Here is a 22,485-nt window from a genome sequence, read left to right on the forward strand (position 1 = left end):
ATTTGGATTCAAGGAATCCTTAAACCAGAAATTAGGAATGTACTGAATTTATCTGACATTTTCACAAAGGAACACCGGGTAATAAAACCTGTGATTTACCGGACTGTTAAATATGCCTACAATTGACTCCTGAAGGTTTCAAAGCCTGCTTCACCTGACACAACTCACAGGCACTTGTTGCCTTCCAATTCTTTACGTTCTGCTCCCACCACAGGATCAATTCTCACCAGAACCGGTTCTCAATCAAACTCGAAGTGATTATGACCCCCTGGAAAGCAAAGCGGGGCCCTGCAGCCGCCATACCTTGGGTGTGCTTCCTTTAATGAACTTTTTGATCGAAGACAAGAGGCCAGTCTCATTTTTGGGTGGCTTTCCCCCGCCGCCAGGTAAGGGCTCCTCCACCTCCGAGTGTTTCCGCTTGGCGCGCAGCGCCCGCTGCGTGTGGAGCTGGTTGGACTGCTGGGAAGCCTTCCGTGTCCTCAGCCTCATCTTCATGGGTACCACATGGAAAGCTGCAAGGGGAAAAAGCAGGAGCCCTTCACTGAGGATGAAGCTGCGGCTGCTGCACGTGAGGAATTGCACGAGGCTGGTGGTGCTCGCGCCGAGCGGCGATTTCAGCGATTCACAGAGCTGGGACCTGGCCGTGGATAGAGCACCCAGCGCACCCCTGAGCCCGGCACAACCCTCCCTCCCTCCCGTGGGGCAAACACCCACCTGCTCAGCGTGACACGGCTGTCTGCGGTGGAAAGCATCTCTCAGGTCACCGAGGCCAACCCGGGAACAACCACACCTTGTCAGCCAGGAGGGTGTCAACAGCCTCGCTGAAAGGATTGATTGCGGGGGCCTGTCATCTCCAGCCCCAAAGGACTGGACTCCGGGACCCAGGACGTTCCTTCCTCCCTCTGTTCCTCAAAGTCTGCAAGTCTCCACATTAAACTCGAAGCACAAATCTAAATTCCTGCCAAGTGCTCACAGACGGAACCACGAGCCTGTGCACTCAGGGTGGGGGAGGACAGGGCAGCCCTGCAAAGGAACCCAAACTGAGCTACAACACAGCCGAGTTTGGGAACCACATCACACCTCGGGAGCTCCCCTGCAAGGGCAGTCTTTATTAAAGCAGAGTAAAGGGGAATGCATCCCGTTTACCTCCAGCCTCCAAGAGGGCTGCTGGTATCGTCACACCTGAGCCCCAGTGCCACTGTTCCCTGGGCTGGGGATGTGCCCTCTGCAGCTGCCTGCAGCTGGACGGGTTGAAGGGGATTCCTCATGTTTAAAATCATTCTTATGATGGATCAGGAGCAGAAAAATGAACTAGCAAGAAATCCATCCGAGGTGTAATGCACAGAAATACTGGAAGGAAAGTAATTTGCCTTTCCTACCTGAAATCATGACAAAACCCAGGTTTTTAAAGAAAGTGGAATGCTTATCACGACAGGAATCAGCGCCTGCCCTTCTGGAGTCCATTTAGTGCGGATCCGATTGCTGCACAGACAGAATAAACAATCTGCAGCATTTACCATATAAGTAATGTCACAACAGGTATGTTGTTCAGGAAAAGGCACTGGCACGAGTCACAGACAGGGAAATACTGGTAGTATTTTTGAAAACCAGTCCCAAACCCGTTACGCAGCTGCGTTTGTTCCCAGGTAAATCTCAGTCTCACACCAAGGTGTCGCAGCTAAAGAGGAGTGACCCCAGGTCTGCCACTGCGGTCAGACCCAGCAAGGAAAGTCCTCCGTGGGTACTGCCAAGGGTGAAACGTGATGTCCCACAGGAGAACTGCATGGAATATTCCCTGTAACTGCCAGCAAACACGGGGGGCATCTCCCAGAGCTCAGCGTTTCCATCAGCGGTCAGTACAGCCACAGGAGGCAGTGCAGCCAGGGCAGTCCAGCTGTCCCCAGCCCTCAAGGCCACCACTCACCCGCGTCCCCAGGGCTGGTGAATCCCTCCAGCAGCAGGGTCTCCCCCACTGCCCTGGGCAGCTGTGCCAGGCCTGGACAGCCCTTTCCATGATGAGACTTCCCCAGTATCCAACCCAAACCTGCCCTGGGCCAGCCTGAGGCCGTTCCCTCTCCTCCTGTCCCCGGCTGTCCCCTCCTGGCAGGGACTGGTGCAGAGCCACCAGGTCCCCCCTGAGCTCCTTTTCTCCAGGCTCAGCCCCTTTCCAGCTCCCTCAGAGCTCCTCACTGGATTTCTGCTTCAGATCCTTCCCCAGCTCCGCTGCCCTTGTCTGGACACACTCCAACATCTCAGTCCTTGCTCCTGCTCCCTCCTCATTTCCTTCCCACACTCACTTCAGCTCTTGTCTCCTCCTCAGAGACCTGAGCAGCTCACTGAGACAACCGGGGAAATCCCTTCGCTTTCATACCAACAAATCACTTTACAAGGGGAACCAGTGGGCATCCGAGCAATGCAGCAGTGAGTGACACAGCTGGACACCACAGCCCGTGGAGAGGGTGGACTCTGGACAGCAGGACAGGTCACAGCCCCAGGAGGGACAGGTCACAGCTCCAGGAGGGACAGGACACAGCCCCAGGAGGGACAGGAAACAGCCCCAGGAGGGACAGGTCACAGCCCCAGGAGGGACAGGACACAGCCCCAGGAGGGACAGGTCACAGCTCCAGGAGGGACAGGTCACAGCCCCAGGAGGGACAGGACACAGCCCCAGGAGGGACAGGACACAGCCCCAGGAGGGACAGGACACAGCCCCAGGAGGGACAGGACACAGCCCCAGGAGGGACAGGACACAGCCCCAGGAGGGACAGGTCACAGCTCCAGGAGGGACAGGTCACAGCCCCAGGAGGGACAGGACACAGCCCCAGGAGGGACAGGTCACAGCTCCAGGAGGGACAGGTCACAGCCCCAGGAGGGACAGGACACAGCCCCAGGAGGGACAGGTCACAGTCCCAGGAGGGACAGGACGGGGTCCCGGCAGGGCCAGCACATGGCCCCAGGCTGGCAGGAGGCAGCAGGAGCCCCAGGACGCCCCATGCCGGGCACCCACTGTGAGGAGCTCGGGGCCGAGCAGGAGCCCCCGGCCCTGCCCTGCCCTGCCCTGGGCAGCGTGTGGGGGCCATGGCACACGGAACTGGCACTGCCAGCTGGGCTGTGACCTCTGCCAGCCCCAGTGATGACATGGAACACCGGGCTTGCACAGGACCACTTAGGGCACTCAGGCCAAGCACCCCCAGGGCCACCAGGAGTGTCCCCAGCAGCCACATGCACACGTTAAATCCCTCCAGGGATGGGGACTCCAGCGCTGCCTCGGGCAGCTGGGCCAGGGCTGGAGAACTCCCAGGGAAGGACTTTTCCTTAACGCCCAACCTGAGCCACCCGTGGCCCACTCTCTCTCCTCCTTCCCCTGTCCCCTGGGAGCAGAGCCCGACCCCTGACACCACTGAAATTCCAACGTGGCAATGGAAATATTACTGCAAACTTGCCACAGTGTAAGTTGCCTGGTTTTTGTAGAAGTGAACCAAGTTATCAGTCAGGCCCAAGATGAACCAAGTGAGTGTTTGTCAGCGGAGAGCACACATCGATCCAGCAGGGAAATGCTCAGCCCCTCTGTGCGGCCCTGCCAGCGGCTGCTTTGGCTCAGCGCACATCCTGGCTATCAAGGCTGGGGTTATAAATATCCCTAATGGACTTAGCAACAGGTACCTACAATCCTCTCAGAGACAGGAGCTTGCTTCCCTACCACTGGATCCGGTTGTTGGGGGCAGGTTTTACTGAACTACCGTCGCGGCTCTTTCCTCAACCAGGCTACAAAACTTGACGCAGTCCAAATACTCAAGTCTAAACACGCCGGAGAATTTCCTTTTTGGATTTCCCCAGCACGTGCCACCCCTGACGGGCTGGGTGACCAAGGACCTGAGGCCGGGCTGGCACTGCCACCTGCAGCGTGTCACCTTGCTCAGGGAAACCAGCCCCCAAAACCCCTTCAACCGCTTCTACACTTATGATCAACCCAGAAACTGGGGGGGGGGGGGGGGAAAGAAAGGAAAAACCTTGTTCTTCAAGAGAGAACACGGCAAAGAAGGACTAAAAGAAACATCCACTCAATAATTTGTGAGACAGGAAAACAAAACGTGGGAGCTCTTAAAAAGCAGCAGCTGAAGGAGCTGCGGCTGCAATAAATCCCATTCTGCAATAAGCCCCAAGCGTCAGGCTCCCTGCCCTGAGCACACCGCAGTTATTCCATGGCACAGGTACACCGGACTCACCAAAGAGATTCCTGCGAATGAGGCACGATCCAAACCAGAGCACAGCCCGGGGAATCGGCACTTGGCCACGGTTTATTTCCCACCACACATGACTCCGCTGTTTTCTCTACTTTCCCCCCAACTATTAAAGGGAAAATTAGGTGAGGCACATCTAATTACAGGGTTTGGGGCTTTCTGATCCGGGAAAAGGTTGAAGCTGGTAAAAGAACAATGGTGAAGAACAATAGGAGGAGATAAGTGACAAGAAAATTCCAAACTACAGTGTTGAACAGTCAGTTTGGCACTCAGGAATAACACCGAGCTGCCAGCACCGAAATCAATCTGCCCCAAGCCTCCACACCACAGGAGCTCCACAGGATTCAGACAACTTGAACAAGTCCAGGAGTGTGGCTTTGGTGACAGCAACACAGGAGGTGAAAAACTTCTATTTATTTATCCGGGGCTTTTCTTGAAACATTTTATACGCAAAGCCAAGAAAGTCAAATATTTTTTAACGTTTTTTAAAATTTTGAGCATCAAGGCCGGGTGTAAACAGAGATGGAGACGTGACCAACGGCACCAAGCTGTCCCCAGATGGAAGAGCTGGGACAACTGAGGGGTCGGAGGAGTGGCAGGTTGGGTGTCCCACTCCCAGGTGACACACACACACACACACACACACACACCCCTCCCTGCTGAGGAGATGTGTGAGCTGCCTCCAGCCCCTGCTGGAGCAGACCCACACACAGAGGAAGCGAGAGCAGCTGCTCTGCCCAGTTTCCTTTCAGACCAGTGACAGCAGAGGTGTTTGGCCAGCACATCTCAGGGATGTGACCCAGATTTCAGGGTGAGGAGCATCCCAAGGAGGAGCTGTGCTCCCAGGGCTGGGCTGGATCCATCCCCAGCCAGCACAGACCCCGTGTGGTGCCCACACACCCCTGGGCCACACGGGGAGGGGACAGGCTGGCAGGGCTCTGGGGACACAGCAGGAGCTGTGGTTATGCACCAGAGCCAGGGCAGGGACTGGCAGATAAAACCCACACAGCCCCCAGAGCACTGCACACACCTCAAGGAAACGCTCCTTGCTAGTTCAAGATGTTGAGACTCTTCCCCTTCAACGACTCTTGGCCTTTTTTAACCGACTTGTTCTCCTTCCCTAGAAAATTACAGCCATTTCATGCCACTCCAGCAGATGTATTTCATATTTTCCAACGCACCGCACCGCTTGTCACTCTTCTCCAATCTTTAGGTGTGTTTTTCTGCCACTGCAGAACTGAGAGAGCCATAAACCAGGAAACCCTGACTCAAAGCAGTCTGGAAGTGATGCCAGTCTGGGGTAGGTGAAAGCAAAATAAAAAGGCACTGATTTATTAAAATAGCAAATCAGCCAGTGTGTGCTATTCAGATGTTGCTGCTGGGTTATGAAATCTGGATAAATGTATAAAGCGACCAGAAGTTCCATCAAAACAACAGTAAGGAATTACAACCATCAAAGGCACCTCTAAATTCTCCCCGTTTCACTGAAAGCCCATTTTCTGCTCCTCCCCACCTTCCAGGGCACTACATCATTTCCATCTGAAACGAAATCCTGCTGGAAAATCCTTGGTCTCCAGTCGCCCTGGGCAAACCCTGAACCCTCAGGACACCTACCTGTGCTCCCTTCTACTCTCCCAAAGTCCGAGTACCTCCCCTAAAACAAACACACCCTTAGAAGGATTTTGCCAAAGAAGGATGGCAGCTTTTTACAACTGGCCTCGACAGAAAACAGATCTTTTGTTCCTTTCTTTTCCTGCTCGAGCCATCGTATTTGTGTTTTGCCACTGCTTTGCTCGCGAGGCTTTGTTTTGATTCTACCCAACGCATTTGGAACTGAAAGTTTATTCCCTCCCAGCCAAGATATTTTTCTCTTTGCACCGAGGGTACAGGCTGGTAATTAATCCAGGCTTTCCAGTGTGTGTCACACTAAGCAAGGAGGAAACTCGGAGGACTGGGACAACCACAGGACAGGATAGCTCAGGGCAGAGCCCCAAAACCTGCAGCAGAAAGGAGACCCCACTTCCACCCTCTGGTGCTGCCAAGGTGACAATTTCACACGAGCCACCTCCAGATCTCGTGGGGCTCCTGAGGGCTCGGGGAAGGGAAGTCTGCAGAGTTTGAGTTTTAGACGAGCAGGAACAGATTCCACAGCCCCAGCCCTGCTCCTGTTGGGATTCTGGGAGGGAGCAGCTGTCCTCAGCCCCTCTGGACATTTAATCCACACTGCCAGGCACACAGGGAGCCTATTTCTGGAAGTCCAGTCCCCCTGTGACGAGCCGTGGCACGGGCAGGTTGCAAACACTTCCTGAGCAAACGTTTTCGGGATGTTGTGTGACCACGGAACAATCCCGAGGGGTTACCTGTGCTAATTGTTCAGCTCACCCCGACCAGTTATCTTTTTAATTAAAAAAAATAACACACACAAACAAGCAGGTTAGTAACCCCAGGTATGTCCGTGTCGGACTGCGAAAGCCGTGGAGTAACTGCTGTGCTGCTGAGGAGAATTTAGGAATTTCTGCAGGGTCTGCACAGCACCAGAGCTGCCTTTGCTGAACTCCACCAGAAAACCTGAGCCCGCTGCACTCCACCTGAATCCTCCCGGGGGATCACAGGATCCCACAGGACCTTGTCAGGTTGCTGTCTTTTAAAGGGATAGATAAGGGTTCTGGCTGCTCCTTTGGCCTTAAAAATAGCAGCCTATTTTTATTGCAGGATAAAGACCCTTTCGCTGATAACATGATTCTCATGGCCCGGGCAGACACTTTCCTTGGTACACTGTATCCCTTCAGAACCTTTCCCAAGAGGCTAAACTGCTCTCCCGGCTGCTTTCATGCTCTCCTGCCACCTGGCTTCCCCCATTGAAAATAAAAAATCAACCAACTGTGTTGTTAAAAACGGGGGAAATTCCAGCACAGTCAGGATTTGTATCACTCAGTGTCCAGACAAAGTCTGAACGAATCATTTGCCCTTATGAACACATGCTGAATTAATCCTGGCTCTTTCACAGCCCATCCTGGCTTCTTTCCTGCATGGAAAACCTCCTTCTCACAAGATTGCAATTCTGAGCTTAATTTGTGCGTGTACCTGAGTCAAAACTGACACGAAAGTGAGTTCTAAAGGTTTAACAGCTCTACTGCTTTGTGGGTGATCCTATGTTTTTACACTTAAAACATAATATTGAGACACGATGAACTCGAAACTTACCCAGTCTCAAAACCTTGCCTGGAATGAATTTCAGGGAGCCGTCTGATTCCACCACAATGAAGCTATTTTATACGTTTTATTTTCATTCTCTTTTTGTCCTCGTTTTATTTTGGGTGAAAAACCCACAAGAAAGAAAAAACAAACCAACAAGGCTCGTTGCCTATTCAATGGAAAGTTATAGGAAGTTTCTGCTCAATATTCCAACAATACAAAGTATAATAAGCACAAGCTACCAATGACAACAGAAGTTCTGTGGGGTAAAACTGCCCTGCATCCACACTGTGACGTTTCCAGTCAATTTCACCCCGATACTTCACTTCTTTCTTTCACAAGATAATCACCTCCAGGCTGGTCTAATGTATCTGTGCCACTCTGAAATGCACAACATGGAATGAAACAACAACTTTCGGGCTGTGAAGTGGCACATTTGGCTCCGCAAGCAGCCAGGGGATTGCTCTGCTGAGCGAGGAGATGAGTCTGCCTCACCTTGGGAAGTTTCTGTCTGAGGGCTTCTAGAGCTGGGGAAAAGCAGGGTTGTGCACCTGGAGCACAGATTCATGTGCTGGGTTGTGCACCTGGATCACAGATTCGTGTGCTGGGTTGTGCACCTGTGTCACGGATTCATGTGCTGGGTTGTGCACCTGGAGCACAGATTCATGTGCTGGGTTGTGCACCTGTGTCACGGATTCATGTGCTGGGTTGTGCACCTGGAGCACAGATTCATGTGCTGGGTTGTGCACCTGTGTCACGGATTCATGTGTTGGGTTGTGCACCTGGAGCATGGATTCATGTGCTGGGGTGTGCACCTGTGTCACGGATTCATGTGCTGGGGTGTGCACTGTGTCACGGATTCATGTGCTGGGGTGTGCACCTGTGTCACGGATTCATGTGTTGGGTTGTGCACCTGGAGCATGGATTCATGTGCTGGGGTGTGCACCTGTGTCACGGATTCATGTGCTGGGGTGTGCACTGTGTCACGGATTCATGTGCTGGGGTGTGCACCTGTGTCACGGATTCATGTGTTGGGTTGTGCACCTGGAGCATGGATTCATGTGCTGGGGTGTGCACCTGTGTCATGGATTCATGTGCTGGGGTGTGCACTGTGTCACGGATTCATGTGCTGGGGTGTGCACCTGTGTCACGGATTCATGTGTTGGGGTGTGCACCTGTGTCATGGATTCATGTGTTGGGGTGTGCACCTGTGTCACGGATTCATGTGCTGGGGTGTGCACCTGTGTCACGGATTCATGTGCTGGGGTGTGCACCTGTGTCACGGATTCATGTGCTGGGGTGTGCACTGTGTCACGGATTCATGTGCTGGGGTGTGCACTGTGTCACGGATTCATGTGCTGGGGTGTGCACCTGTGTCACGGATTCATGTGCTGGGGTGTGCACCTGGATCATGGATTCATGTGCTGGGGTGTGCACCTGTGTCATGGATTCATGTGCTGGGGTGTGCACCTGTGTCACGGATTCATGTGCTGGGGTGTGCACCTGGATCATGGATTCATGTGCTGGGGTGTGCACCTGTGTCATGGATTCATGTGCTGGGGTATGCACTGTGTCACGGATTCATGTGCTGGGTTGTGCACCTGTGTCACGGATTCATGTGCTGGGTTGTGCACCTGTGTCATGGATTCATGTGCTGGGGTGTGCACTGTGTCACGGATTCATGTGCTGGGGTGTGCACTGTGTCACGGATTCATGTGCTGGGGTGTGCACTGTGTCACGGATTCATGTGTTGGGGTGTGAACTGTGTCACGGATTCATGTGCTGGGGTGTGCACTGTGTCACGGATTCATGTGTTGGGGTGTGAACTGTGTCACGGATTCATGTGTTGGGGTGTGAACTGTGTCACGGATTCATGTGCTGGGGTGTGCACCTGTGTCACGGATTCATGTGCTGGGGTGTGCACCTGTGTCACGGATTCATGTGCTGGGGTGTGCACCTGTGTCACGGATTCATGTGCTGGGGTGTGCACTGTGTCACGGATTCATGTGTTGGGGTGTGAACTGTGTCACGGATTCATGTGTTGGGGTGTGAACTGTGTCACGGATTCATGTGTTGGGGTGTGCACTGTGTCACGGATTCATGTGTTGGGGTGTGAACTGTGTCACGGATTCATGTGCTGGGGTGTGCACCTGTGTCACGGATTCATGTGCTGGGGTGTGCACTGTGTCACGGATTCATGTGCTGGGGTGTGCACCTGTGTCATGGATTCATGTGCTGGGGTGTGCACCTGTGTCACGGATTCATGTGTTGGGGTGTGCACCTGTGTCATGGATTCATGTGCTGGGGTGTGCACCTGGATCATGGATTCATGTGCTGGGGTGTGCACCTGTGTCACGGATTCATGTGCTGGGGTGTGCACCTGTGTCACGGATTCATGTGCTGGGGTGTGCACCTGTGTCACGGATTCATGTGCTGGGGTGTGCACCTGGATCATGGATTCATGTGCTGGGGTGTGCACCTGTGTCACGGATTCATGTGCTGGGGTGTGCACCTGTGTCACGGATTCATGTGCTGAGCAGGAAATCCGCACGGGTGAGTGCCCTGATCCCCACACACAAGTTAAAATCTGCACCAAGGGATCCTAAACCAGAGAAATCAGCAAGACCAGGAAGTGCTGCTGTCACCTGGGAGCTCACAGGGCTGCTGGATTTGTTTCCAGCCATTGCCCAGTGTCAGGAGTGAGCTTGGCCTCTCCATCAGGAGCCCCTACGATGCAGAAAGCACCAAGGCACGCTCCAAAGCCACACGAGTCTCGGCACTGGTTCATTTATCACATTACAAAGCAGCTACGTTCGAATCTGGGAAAAATTTCCAGATACTGAGGAGACCTGAATTAACTTAAATAACAAATTCAATGCTTAAAAACCAAAGAAATAGTTGAAAAAAGTTAGCTGTCACCTCTGCGGTGTATGACAGAGCACACGTCACTTCTCAGCAGCAGCGCTGAGGGAACAACTCAGCAAAATTGTGGGAGAGTAGAAATGTTCTAATGGAGGTGGAAGGAATCCTTTCCAATTCCCATTCCTCCCTTCCCCACAACCCTTCCAGCCCCCTGCAGCCCGAGGCAGCTCTGGCACTCTGCTGACCCTGCAGTGTCCTCAGGCTGGGGTGGCTCCACACGGGAACCGGGGGTGGAATAAAACCACGGAACTCCTGGCAGGGAAAGGACAGTTCCAGCTCAGCTTTCATCTGCTCCCTGCACTCCCTGATGGGCTCTGTCCTTCAGCACAGAAACGGGGATCAGCTTTTCCCAGAGAAAACCAGGCTGACCCAACTGCAGCTGTCTGTGCGTGTGTCAGTCCTCGCTGGGAAAGGCAGAACCCACGGAGCAGCATCAGCGCTGTGTCACACAGGAACAGAGATTTTAAATGCACTCAGCTCCTACTGGGTTTCTGGAAATTCAGACCTGTGTAGGTAAGACAGACCCTTCCAGCATCCCAAGGAAGCAGAAGATGGGCCATGGCTCAGTCCTTACACCCCTCATCCAGTCTGGCCACACACAGCCACATCCCATTTTGCCACCTTGCCCAGCCCACCTCTGGAATATTTAAAAACTGGCACATTAAAGCAGGAAAAAATTCCTTGCTTCATCCTTTCGGTATCACGTGTGTTATTAAACAGAAATTGGTGGTTTTTTAAATTCTCTTTGAACAGAGAGGACAAGCAAAGCCCACCCAGGTGAGTTTAACAAGCATCTCTTGCAGAGCTCGGGGCAGGGGCTGGGGAGGAGTGTCCTGCAGACGCAGGGAAGACCCCAAGTCTGACAGGCAGAAAGCTGCCCAGGTCCCCAGTGCTTTGTCTCCTTCCTGTGGATGCTGACTGGGGGCTTGGAAGCCTCTTTTACAGCCTTGTCACCCCGGTTTGCCCCAGGCTGCAGCGGGGACCTATCAGCACAGCCACTTCAGTGCACAGCCAAAACCAAACCATCAAACAAGCCTTTAGCCCTGTCATTCCCACAGAGCCTCTGGAATTCCCAGGAAAGGGCACAGGAGCAGCCACACACACCGCTCACACCGCAGAGCAGGGAACAGGAATCCACCGAGGGGAGAAGGAGCAGAGAAACCCTCTCAAAACGACTTTTTCATTTGGAAAGCACATACCACCAGTGACAAATGTTTATTTTCTAATCTTAAGCTATTTTATGGTTTGGAACCCCAATTATGTTAATTGACTGAGGACATTTCTATATTAACTATTAATCGTTGAGATGGAACATGATGAAACCTTTTCAGGTATATAATAAACCAATCTACTATCAAAAGAGAATTATCTTCAAATAAGTCCAACAGGGTAATTACACCTAACAATTACGTCTGAACCTGGATCTCTGCAGCCCATTGTTCCAACTGAGCTCCCAAAGACCTTTCTCTTAAAAGTGCCAAGGAGCCTCCCGGTCCCTAAGCAACACAAAGTGAAGGACTCTAAACCCAGTAATTACAGCTGTTTAGGAATATTATTTTAGCTACAATGAAGCCCTCAAAAATTTCTTCCAAATCTTTATTTTTGAGAACATGAAAGCATCAAGATTACACTAACTTTATTTTCTCCTGTAATCTTTATAATTTCTGGCCTGATAAGCAAAATAAACGAGCTTTTCCAATTGTATTTAAATTGATCCAACTACAACCGCTTGGTCCTGACACCAGCTCAAGGCGTCACACAAACTGAGGTGGGTAATCCAAACAAATACACTGTAGCTAAATCTAAATCCCACAACGCCTGCAAGCACCTCGAACACTCCTGTAAATGTTCCTGCTATTTATTAAACACTTCCTTTACTTTCTCTACATTGTTTCCCCCCTCTGAAAACAAACCTTCAAGCCTCAGTTCACACTCTGCCCGGCCCTGGCAAGCCCCAGCACAAACGGCTGCCCCTAGAGCTGATGAGGAGCTGCCTCTTGGTCTCTGCTTTCCTTCTGAGCTCCTGACCGTGGTCCCTCATCTCTGACTGTGGTCCCTCATCTCTGACCGTGGTCCATCATCTGACTGTGGTCCCTCATCTCTGACCGTGGTCCCTCATCTCTGACCGTGGTCCATCGTCTCTGACCGTGGTCCCTCATCTCTGACCGTGGTCCATCATCTCTGACCGTGGTCCCTCATCTCTGACCATGGTCCCTCATCTCTGACCATGGTCCCTCATCTCTGACCGTGGTCCCTCATCTCTGACCGTGGTCCCTCATCTCTGACCATGGTCCCTCATCTCTGACCGTGGTCCCTCATCTCTGACCGTGGTCCCTCATCTCTGACCATGGTCCCTCATCTCTGACCGTGGTCCCTCATCTCTGACCGTGGTCCCTCATCTCTGACCGTGGTCCCTCATCTCTGACCGTGGCCCATCATCTCTGACCGTGGCCCATCATCTCTGACCGTGGTCCCTCATCTCTGACCATGGTCCCTCATCTCTGACCGTGGCCCATCATCTCTGACCGTGGTCCATCGTCTCTGACCGTGGTCCCTCATCTCTGACCGTGGTCCATCATCTCTGACCGTGGCCCATCATCTCTGACCGTGGCCCATCATGAGCACCCCAATGAGCTCCCCCAGGATGGTAAAGTGAGAGAAGCCCCCAGGACAGGGAGGGAAGAGAAGCGTCTCAGGTGGGATTCCATCCTCTGCAAGGGGTCCTGGGGGATGAGCAAGGCCAAAGGACAGGTCCCAGCTGTCACCTGCAGCCAGGTGAGCCCGGGAACAGGGCCCACTGCAAACACAGCCATGACGGGATGTAAAGCAGGGAAGGGCAGGCCTGCAGGGAACTCGAGCAGGGGGAGATGCACACACGCCTGTGTCAGCCCCTCCGTGCTGAGCAGAGCACACAGAGCACCCCTAAGCTCTGCCTAGACTAAGGACACCTGTGCTAGGCTGGGTCTAACCCAGCAGCTCCCCCAGGCCAACAGCATCTGCTGGGAAAGGGTAGGGAAGGGGCAACTCTGCTTTTCCCCAGTGGCAGCCCAGGAACCCCTGTGTGGGGTTCCCCACTAACCAGCTGCCGCTGTGGGGCCAGGAAAGCCCTTGTGGTACAGCCTCAGCCTCAGACTGAGTTACCTCCCTTCCTCTAATTAGCACCTCCTAAAGTACAGGGTAAACCAAAGCAATCGTGGGTTACAATGGCCCAGGGTAAACTGAGTTGTGATTTAGACTGAATTGGTGCAGCACGGGCCAAACTGCTCAGAACAACTGCTCTGATTTGGTCAGAGCTCCTGTGACTTTATTAACTTAAATGAGCTATTCCCAAACACAGCCTAAGCAAGGACAGGATCCCTCCCTTCCCTGCGAGGCTCTGAGGATGCTCAGGCACCCCGCAGCATCCCCTCCCTGGCCCCGTTCTGCTGCTAACAACACTCCTGTTTGTACATAAAAGGTAATTAATTTACAGGTGAGTTCTACTCCAAATGCTTTAGAGTCCTAGATTCTTTTCTCCTACTTACACCTGGAATACTGGCAATGACTAGCAGGATGTATTTTTTGTAGCTGTGCTCCTTTAAGTAAGGATCCACAGCTTCTTTTCCAGATGCTGTGGAGCTAACAGCCCCTTTTAGTTAAACTTCTTTTCATGACAGCATTATCCTTAAAGCTATATTGCTGCACTAAATACTATGAGCACAGAACCAGAGGTGTTTTGTGCATCCCAACCAGACTCCTCACGCAGCAGAACGGAGTTCTGAATTCAGGCAGGTCAGCACCGTTAGGGACACCTTCTGTTCCCATCATCTGTGCCGTGTAACTCCAGCAGAATCATCACTCGGTGGGCAGTGGATCCCTGCTGGATCTAACGCAGCACAGGCACTTCCTAAATGTTGGCCTCAGGGTTATTTTTAGCAGGATGCACAGGAATCTGACTGCTGGGGCTGCACTCTGAAAACTTCCCCCTGGGGGAGCTGAATTCTGAACGTCCCCGCAGAGCACAGACTGATGTGCTGCTGAGTTAATCCTGTCCACCAGCAGCTGCACAACGTCCCCTGGGCCGGGCCACAGGCCCCGGGATCACCACAGGCACTGACCCACCTGCCAGGGAAACTGAGGCAGCAGAGGCTGCATCTCCTCACACCCCACAGGGAACAGCGCTGGCAGACGGGCAAGTGCACTGCAGGCTGACGCTCAGCTCCCTCTTTCCTTACAGCAGGTCGTCCTGACAAGGGTTTTCCTCGGATCACAGGATATGATGAGAGAACTTATCATCCAAGAAGTTAAGAGCACCTTAATCAAAGTAATTACTGAAACTGATCTGATTGGGAAGTAATCTATTTAGGAGAAGTTAGGACTGCCAAGTGGGAAGCTCCCACCCAACCCCTGAGCTGATTGCTTTAGATGTGGATGATTTCCCACTTAATTTTTCAAGTGCTGTTGAAAATGTCTTCATCTGTGAATGTCAAATATTTATTTTTCTAAACCACTAAATAATGGCCATCTAGGCACCTCAACATGTAAACAACATGTCAGGTAGGCTTTCAAGCAGCTGGGGGAACCGAAGCAGTGGGAAGAGCTGCACCCCACTGCAGCCACGGTGGCACTGCAGGGAATGCCCCCGGGACACAGCTCTCCGTGGGGCTGGCACTGCCACTGGGAGAGCTCCTCTTGAACCAGCTGCTGAGAGCTTCTCCTTCCCTCCCAGGATCCCAGCAACGATTCCATGCGAGCAGTCTGCCCCCTGAAAATCACAACCCGTCAGCAATTTGATTAATCAACCCTGCACTTGTGGAATTTGCATTTCCTGAGGATTTACTTGGGATGTACGAACATCAAATCACAGAATCGTGGAATGGTTTGGGTCGGGAGGGACCTTAGAGCTGATCCTGTTCCAGCCCCTGCCAGGGCAGGGACACCTTCCACTGTCCCAGATTGTTCCAGGCTCTGTCCAGCCTGGCCTTGGGCACTGCCAGGGACCCAGGGGCTGTCCACCCTCCCAGCCAGGAATTCCTTCGCAGTATCCCATCCAGCCCTGCCCTCTGGCAGTGGAAAGTCATTCCCTGTGTCCTGCCCCTCCAGACCCCTGTAAAGGGTCTCTCACCATCCTTCTTGTCGGCTCCTTCAGGTCCTGGAAGGTCACAATTAGATCACCCTGAAGCTTCTCTTCTCCAGGCTGAACACCCCCAATTCTGCCAGGCTTTCCCCCACGGCAGAGCCGCTCCATCCCCTGACCACCCTGGAGGTCTCCCCTGGACTCAGGGCAGCAGGCCCACGTCCCTCCTGCGCTGGAAGCGGCACCCCAGGAACTTTTCACATAGCACAGACAAAACAATCTCCTATTTAAAACGGACAAGGGACGGTGCCAGCGATTTGGGGGCCAGCAAACAAAGGGACTTCACCCAGACCTGGCCCTTTACTTCCTGGGCTCAGAGGAGTAAGAATAATCAGCACATCTGATCCACTCTCAGTGCTGAATGAGAAAGGCTCCTGTGCGGAGGAACACTCCCAAGGAATCACGGAACGAGGACGCAGTGACAGAGGGAGGGTGTGCCGGGGGCAGCCCCTAAAGCTGGGCTCATCTCCGTGCTCCTGCACTGACAGTGCCAAAACCAGCACACGGGGAAATCGGCTTCCCCAGGGAGAGCAGGCTGGCAGCACGGGGACGGGGCAGAGCCTGCACAGGGCACAGCTCCACACCCATCCCCTGGGAAAGGCAGTTTGAGGGTTACAGGGCTACACGTCCAGCCCTGACCCTGAAAGGATCACAGCAATGCTCCGCAACCCCAAGGCACTGTCCCAGAAGGGCAAGAAGTCTCAAGCTCCTCTCGGAGCACAGATATGTCTAGAAATACACAGGAATTTTACGTTTCTGTCACATTCCAGTCCTGCCTCACGCATCCTGCTTTTACAGACTCCCAGAATGGCTGAGGTAGGAAAGGAACTCTGGAGTTTCTCTTGTGCAATCCCCCTGCTCAAGCTTTTCTTGCAAGTTCTTGCCAAAATAGTTCAGCCTGACTTTCAGAATGGTTTCTACAAAAATGTGCAAGCGCTCCAAGCCATTCTTCCACTTACACCTGCGGAAAAGTTTCTTCCACAGGAAGAAAATCTGTGCATAGGAGTCTGTCAGAAGAGCATATGTGACTCCTAAAGTCTCCTGCAAACACAGTTTCTGCTGGTGACAGCCTCGCAGCATCACAAGAGATCAAAGAAAAGCCAGTACGGAAAAACTTGGGAAGGTGAAGACTCAGTTTCCTTTTGAATTCAGACAACTTCTGGTTTTTGAACTGTTCAGTGCTACTGAGCCTGTGACAGTGTCACATCCCTGCGCTGGGGATCACCACCCTGCAAGGGAGTTACCAACACTCGTGGTGCAAGGCTGGGGAGGGAAAATCACCTTTCAATTAGGAAATGCACGCAGGCCCCCAGCACACGTGGAATGTTTACATCCCCAGAAAAACGATCCCACCGCCCCATTCGATCTCCAGGGCAGACTGACAGGGGAATTTTCCTTTAATAAAGAACTCCGATGAAACAGGAATGTCAGCTTTAGTGCACACTGCACGGACTGGAACAGGATCAAAACTAAGTTCCACACGATGTTTTCAGGGGAAAAGAGGAGAATGTTTCACGGAATTTAAGTCGGGATTTGGCTTGCATCCTAGAACATATATCTTGTTATGAAAACTGCTGAAACACTTTTAAGTGGGCAAGCCACAAGTGTCCTTGGAGCTATCCAGTCAACTGGAAGTGACACAGGCAGAACCTCCTGAAGTAGAAAAGCCTGAAATTGGGAGGAGGGGGGTGAGGGAGGGCCAAGTAATCTTGGAATCCTATCAGTTATCCGGATCGGCTCCCTTGTGCCTACAGCATGAAGCAGTTACAACTTGTTTTCTGCTATTGTCACAGATCCAGGACGTTACTCTGGCTAAATCATAATCTCTTCCTGCCTCAGTTCATCCATGTGCAAACCTGGCTCCCTAACTCTTACCTTAATGTGTCATGGGGCTTAATTAATAACACTTAGGTCTTTTAAGTCCTCTACAAACATTAACTACTTCTTGTAACAACTCTCCAAGGTATTATTATCCCCATTTTACTCACGGAGAAACGGCAAAAGAGGTTGTCACTGGCCCAAGGCAACAGAGTAATAGTTACACTTAGAGATCCTCTTCACGGACTACTCTAACAGTGGAAACGGATCAAGAAAGGCAAAGACAATAACGACAAACTCGAAATTACTTTTCAAAGTGCACCATAAGCACCTGGAAGACGGTGGAAAACCCCTCCCAGAAACAACGGGCTTGGGACCAGAAAAAGCATCACGGCTGTCACCACGGAGAACGGAGTACCCCGGGCAGACCTGGGCTGGAGCTCGCCCAAAGAGCCGCGCAGAAACAGCCAGACCTGTCCTCTCCAGCGCTCTCAAGTACCAGAAAATCGAGCAACAGGCTCGCACGGTGCTCTCCAGTCACACCGAGCGGGCAGATAATCAACGCGGTATGCGGCACGCTAATTCCTTCCGCCGCGCTCCCAGCGGGGGCCGGGGATGCCAGCAACGGCCCCGGACCGCGGGGGTCCCGCACGGCGCCGCCGCCCCCCCGGGGATGACAGCGACAAAGTTGGTGTCCCCCGCGCCCCGCCGCGCTGACACCGCCGGAGCCCGGCCCGGGCAGCGCGGAGCGCCGGCCGAGCCCGTCCCGCCGCCCCGGGGCCGGTGACAGGCGCGTCCCGCGCGGCCGCCCCGGCGGCGACAACAACACCAGCAACAGGCGCGCCGTGCGCGGGACCCGCGCGGGCACGGCCCGCGATGCGCCGCGGCTCCGGCCCGGCCCCGGGGCGCGGGACGGGCCGGCCGGGCGGCCCCGCCGCAGGCCCGGGCCTGGAGGGGCGGGCGGGGGGCGTCAGGCGGGGTGACACCGCTCCGCCGCCCCCCGCGGCAGGGCCGGCCCGCCGGGGCCGCGGCCGGGGCTCGCCCGGGGCTCCGCGGCGGCCGCGGGGGGCGAGCGGGGGAGGGACGCGGCGCCTCCGGGGGGCGGCGGGGCCCGCGGCGGGCGAGGCCCCGAGGGGACATCCCGCCGGTCACTCGGAGCGACGACCACCCCGCGCCCCCACCTGATCCCGGGCTGGGACCCGCGCGGCTCCGCCGCGTCACTCACCTGCGGGAGCGGGGGCCGGGGAGCGGCGCCGCGGGGCCGCGCCGGGGCGGGCGGGCGGGCGGACGGGCGGGCGGAGGGCGCTGGCGGCGGCGGCGGCTCCGCGCTCCGGGCGCTCGGCGCTCAGCGCTCAGTCGCCATTTCCCGCCTACCGACCCGCTGCACCGCACCGAGGGACCCGGATGGCAGCGGGGCCGCCGCGCAGGCGCGCCCGGCCGGGGGAGGGGGCCGGGCCGGGGCAGGCCGGGAAGGAGGGAACGGGCCTGGCGCGGCCGCGGCGCCGGGGCCGGCGGGAGCGGGAGCGGGAGCGGAGGTGTCTCGGCGGAGGAGGCGCGGCCGCTGCCGCGTCCTGGCGCCGGGCCGGGAGGTGAGGGGACAGGGCAGCGCTGAGGGGAGCGCGAGCGGGGCGCGGGGCAGGGGGCGAGCGGGCGGCGGGAGCGGCTCCCGGCCCGGCCCTGCCCGGGGCTCCGTGCCCTGCCCGGGCCTCCGTGCCCTGCCCGGGGCTCCCTGCCTTCCCCGGCGGCACCCTGGGGCAGGGCTCGCCGCGGGCCGAGGCCGGACGGACGGACGGACGGACGGACGGACGGACGGGCAGCGCGGCCCCGCGGCTCCCGCCGCCCCCTCCCCGCGGCACCGCCGAGCCCTCCCCGGCTGCGGCTCCCGGCGCCGCCCGCTCGCCCTCCGTGCCATTCCCGAAGCGCAGGGCAGTGCTGGTTGCGGTTTCGGTTGCTGTTTTAAGTCGCCTGTGGAATCCAGTGTGAAGTTTTATTTCCGCTTTCTCTTTTGTTGTTTTTTTTTTTTCTAGGCAGCCTCTTTATGTGTGAAATGCTGAGGATGCTGCATGCCTTACTGTTTGAAGGGCTTAATGAAGCAGCTTGGCCATCTCTTGCAGTATAGGAGGATGTAGCGAGGTTACATTTCTCGTTTCAATGCTACCGAACTTGGATATCACAATATTTCTCTTGAGGATCGCTTTTACTTACCAGTGTTTGTAACAGAAATCAGTTCTCAGGTTCACCTGTGTCATGACAGGATAACATCTCAATGTATTGCCCAGAATGGAAGACTTTTACAGGAGTATCTGCCATCCTCTAATTTAGCAGTAAAGAAACCTACACGGGTGTTGTGTTTCCTGGTACCCGTTGACTCCCTGTTTGGCTTTTGAACGTGGATCAGATTATGGAAGTCCCAGCTCTCTAGTCACCTAAAATATTTATTGGCTTGTTAAAGAAAAGCACATCTGCTGCTGTGAAGCCAAGCTTTGGTTTAGAATTCTGTCACAGGACTCTACTAGTGTGGCTTTAACAGAAGACACTATAATGCTAATTTTACCATAGAAAAGAGGTCATAGGAAGGCAGTGGAAACTCGTTCAGAACAGGGAACCATATTGCTTTAGAGCATTCAGGTATTTCTTGTGAATATTTTGTGAATGATCAGCTGTGAAAAAGGTTCGTTTGGGCATGTTAGAGCCTCATTAAGATGGTTTGGCAGTCCCTTAGGAGGAACTTGTATTGCAGGATAACTGTGTGATGTCTCACAGTGTTGCCCCAAAAGGACGTTCACTGATACTTAGAAAGTGGGAGTTTTGGGAAACGGTGGGTGGAAATACTCTCTCAAGCCATGTAATTAAAATGAAACGAGCTGCCAGAGGAGATGATCCAGCAAGATTCAAAGCAAGCAGGTATTTGTGTGAGCACCAGCACGGCCAAAACCATTCTGAGAAGAGATTAAACTTGTGACTCAGGGTTCAAACCGATCCCAATGGCAATGAGAACTGCCCTTTTCTGTGTAACAGGATATCAAAATTTGTTTTCCACAGTGCCTTGTGCTCTCCTCCGGTTCCCTGGTGCTGAATTAGGGAGAAGGGGCTGGACTGGCAGGAAAGGGAATATGGAAAATCATTTTGCTGACGGTGCTGCTGTGCAGGGAGAAGTTCAAAGGTCCCCTGCTGTACCCTGCTCCCCGTGGAGCACAGCCCTGTACCCCAGCACAGCTTCAGCTCTGTGTGGGAAGTGTAAAAACCCTGTGCTGGCACACGGAGCCTTCGGAGCTCGGAACGCGTGTTTGGGCCACAGAAAAGGCTGAGCTGATCCCCTTGTCAGAGGATCTGGGCTCCTGAGACATTCCAGCAGCAGGTTTGCTTCACTTCACAGAGAAACTGAAGGGGAAATGTGCAGTGGTCAGAGCACCCATCCCTGCAGTGGGGTCCTGACTGCTCCTGGAACTGCTCCTCCTCATGGTTTAGGATTTCCTCTCAGCTCTTTCCCCTAAGCCTTGCAGAGCCCTTAGCTCTGTGTTTATCCTTCACATAAACCAACCAGAGCTCCCTGATTGTGCAGAGCTGATGTGGGGCAGGTTCAGTGTCTTGGGCAGCTGAAAAAGTGGGGTTTATTCCAGTTCCAGTTTAACTCCAGCATCTGCCACTTCTCAGCAAATTTGGGATTCTTTGGGTTTACATCTTGCTGTTGGCCATTTGCAGTGTTTGCTGTTTCTCTTGCCTTTCTGAAGGGAATCGGTTCCACTGGCTGGGTGACCAGAGTTGGAGAGAAGCAGCTCCCAGGCTGTGCTGCTCCTCCATCCCCAGCGTCTGGGAGCCAATCTGGCTGTCCAGGAGCAGCTCCAGACTCGCTGTTCTCACTGCAGACGCTCCAGCTGACAGCAACAGGGATTCATCTGCTCCCAATCCCCACAGAAACGCAGGGAATGAACCTTGTGTTTGATCTGGCACAGTGCAGCACTGGAGAGTGGCATGAGACATTCCTGCAGGGATGGAAATGCACAGCCACCAGCAGCCAAACCCGGCTCCGGGAAGTTGAACTGCCGATTATCCATCCCAGCAATCCCAGTGTGGCCACACAGGGTTTCATATAGGTTGAGGAATTGGAGTATTATGGTTTCTATATTGGCATAAAGAAGTTCAGGCGTAAATATCATTTCTGTGTTTCTGGCTGGCTTGAAAATTCCACTGCAGTCTCATAAACAGGCAGAGATGGCCCCGGTTGGTTTTGTGGGTTTGTTTTCCTGTTTTATTGAAGTACAGAACTCTGGTCTCCTCAGTCCTGGAGCCAGCTGGAACAGCAGGACACTGCTCCTCCTTATAAAGTGCCTAATCACACATTTTCTAATTCATCACAGCAAGACTTCTGATCCTCCTTTTGAGTATTTTGGTCAGTCTCCTCAAGGAAGGGTCCCGGGTTACTTCAGCTGGAAGTTCCCTACGTGGGTGCCAAGTTACTGAAAGCTCTGTTTATCTCCTGGAGCAGGGATTGCAGCTGACAGATTTATGGCATGTGGAAATTCTCCTTAATAGGGATAAAGGAGGAAGTTTTCAGAGAGAGAATTTCGTCAGAGATCTGTGTGCACAGGGAAATGGGTCCTGCTGAGAGCTCAGGACCTCCAAAACCATTCAAGCATCGTTCAGTCCAGTGTGCAAACTGAACAGGGGAGGTAAATAGATTTATAGAGAATAAAGCCTTTTGTACTTTCTGTATGTACTACTGCAGAACACTCACAAGCTCTTCTCTCCCGCAGGCTTTGGATTTCCCACTGTTGCTGGGTTTGCAAATATAAAAATGTAAAATGGTAACATTTAATAAAATCCACAGACCATTATCTCATGTCTCTTTGTTTCTTGTCACTTCAAAGTACCTTCGGCTCTTTGTGGCAATTAAAATGCTGAAAAATGTGGGGGTTTGTTTCATCCAGAACTGGGTTTGACCTTTTGGCAAGACCCTGCCCAGCAGTTTGGTTGTCCTTTTTTACTTAAAATGGGTTCACCAGTGATTCTTTGTTTCTGTGGGATCCATGTGACTTTGGGAAAGCTTTGGCAGAGTCTGTTTGCTGAAAACCTCCAAAACTGGGCAGCTGGGACTGGCTGGAGTGACTGGAGTTGTTTCTCTGGCTGTTTTGTGGAGGTGTCTGCATTGGTGACACTGCCTGAACTCATCCTCAGCCTTGGCCGTGGAGTCTC

The 22,485-nt window shown here is 53.7% G+C and overlaps 1 protein-coding gene and 1 long non-coding RNA gene across 2 annotated transcripts in view; one reads left to right on the top strand and one right to left on the bottom strand.

Annotated features, from left to right (window-relative positions):
- CTDSPL2 (CTD small phosphatase like 2) overlaps nt 1-18,680 on the bottom strand; it is a 30,638-nt gene extending 11,958 nt beyond the window's left edge. Inside the window, exons 1-2 of the mRNA XM_066196226.1 lie at nt 18,518-18,680; nt 304-512 (exon numbers count right to left, since the gene is read on the bottom strand). Of these exons, the coding sequence (XP_066052323.1) occupies nt 304-495 (192 nt within the window). The 5' untranslated portion in view covers nt 496-512; nt 18,518-18,680. The remainder of the gene's footprint in view (nt 1-303; nt 513-18,517) is intronic.
- Nucleotides 18,681-18,743: 63 nt separating this feature from the next.
- On the top strand, nt 18,744-22,127 carry LOC136296723 (uncharacterized). The gene is made up of 2 exons (XR_010722996.1): nt 18,744-18,881; nt 19,320-22,127. It is a non-coding gene; the product is annotated as an uncharacterized lncRNA (long non-coding RNA).
- The last annotated feature ends 358 nt before the right edge of the window (nt 22,128-22,485 follow it).

Source organism: Chamaea fasciata, unplaced genomic scaffold (assembly GCF_029207755.1).
Source record: "Chamaea fasciata isolate MVZ Bird 193981 ecotype frontalis unplaced genomic scaffold, bChaFas1.0.hap1 SCAF_14, whole genome shotgun sequence".
Taxonomy (NCBI): Eukaryota; Metazoa; Chordata; class Aves; order Passeriformes; family Sylviidae; genus Chamaea; species Chamaea fasciata.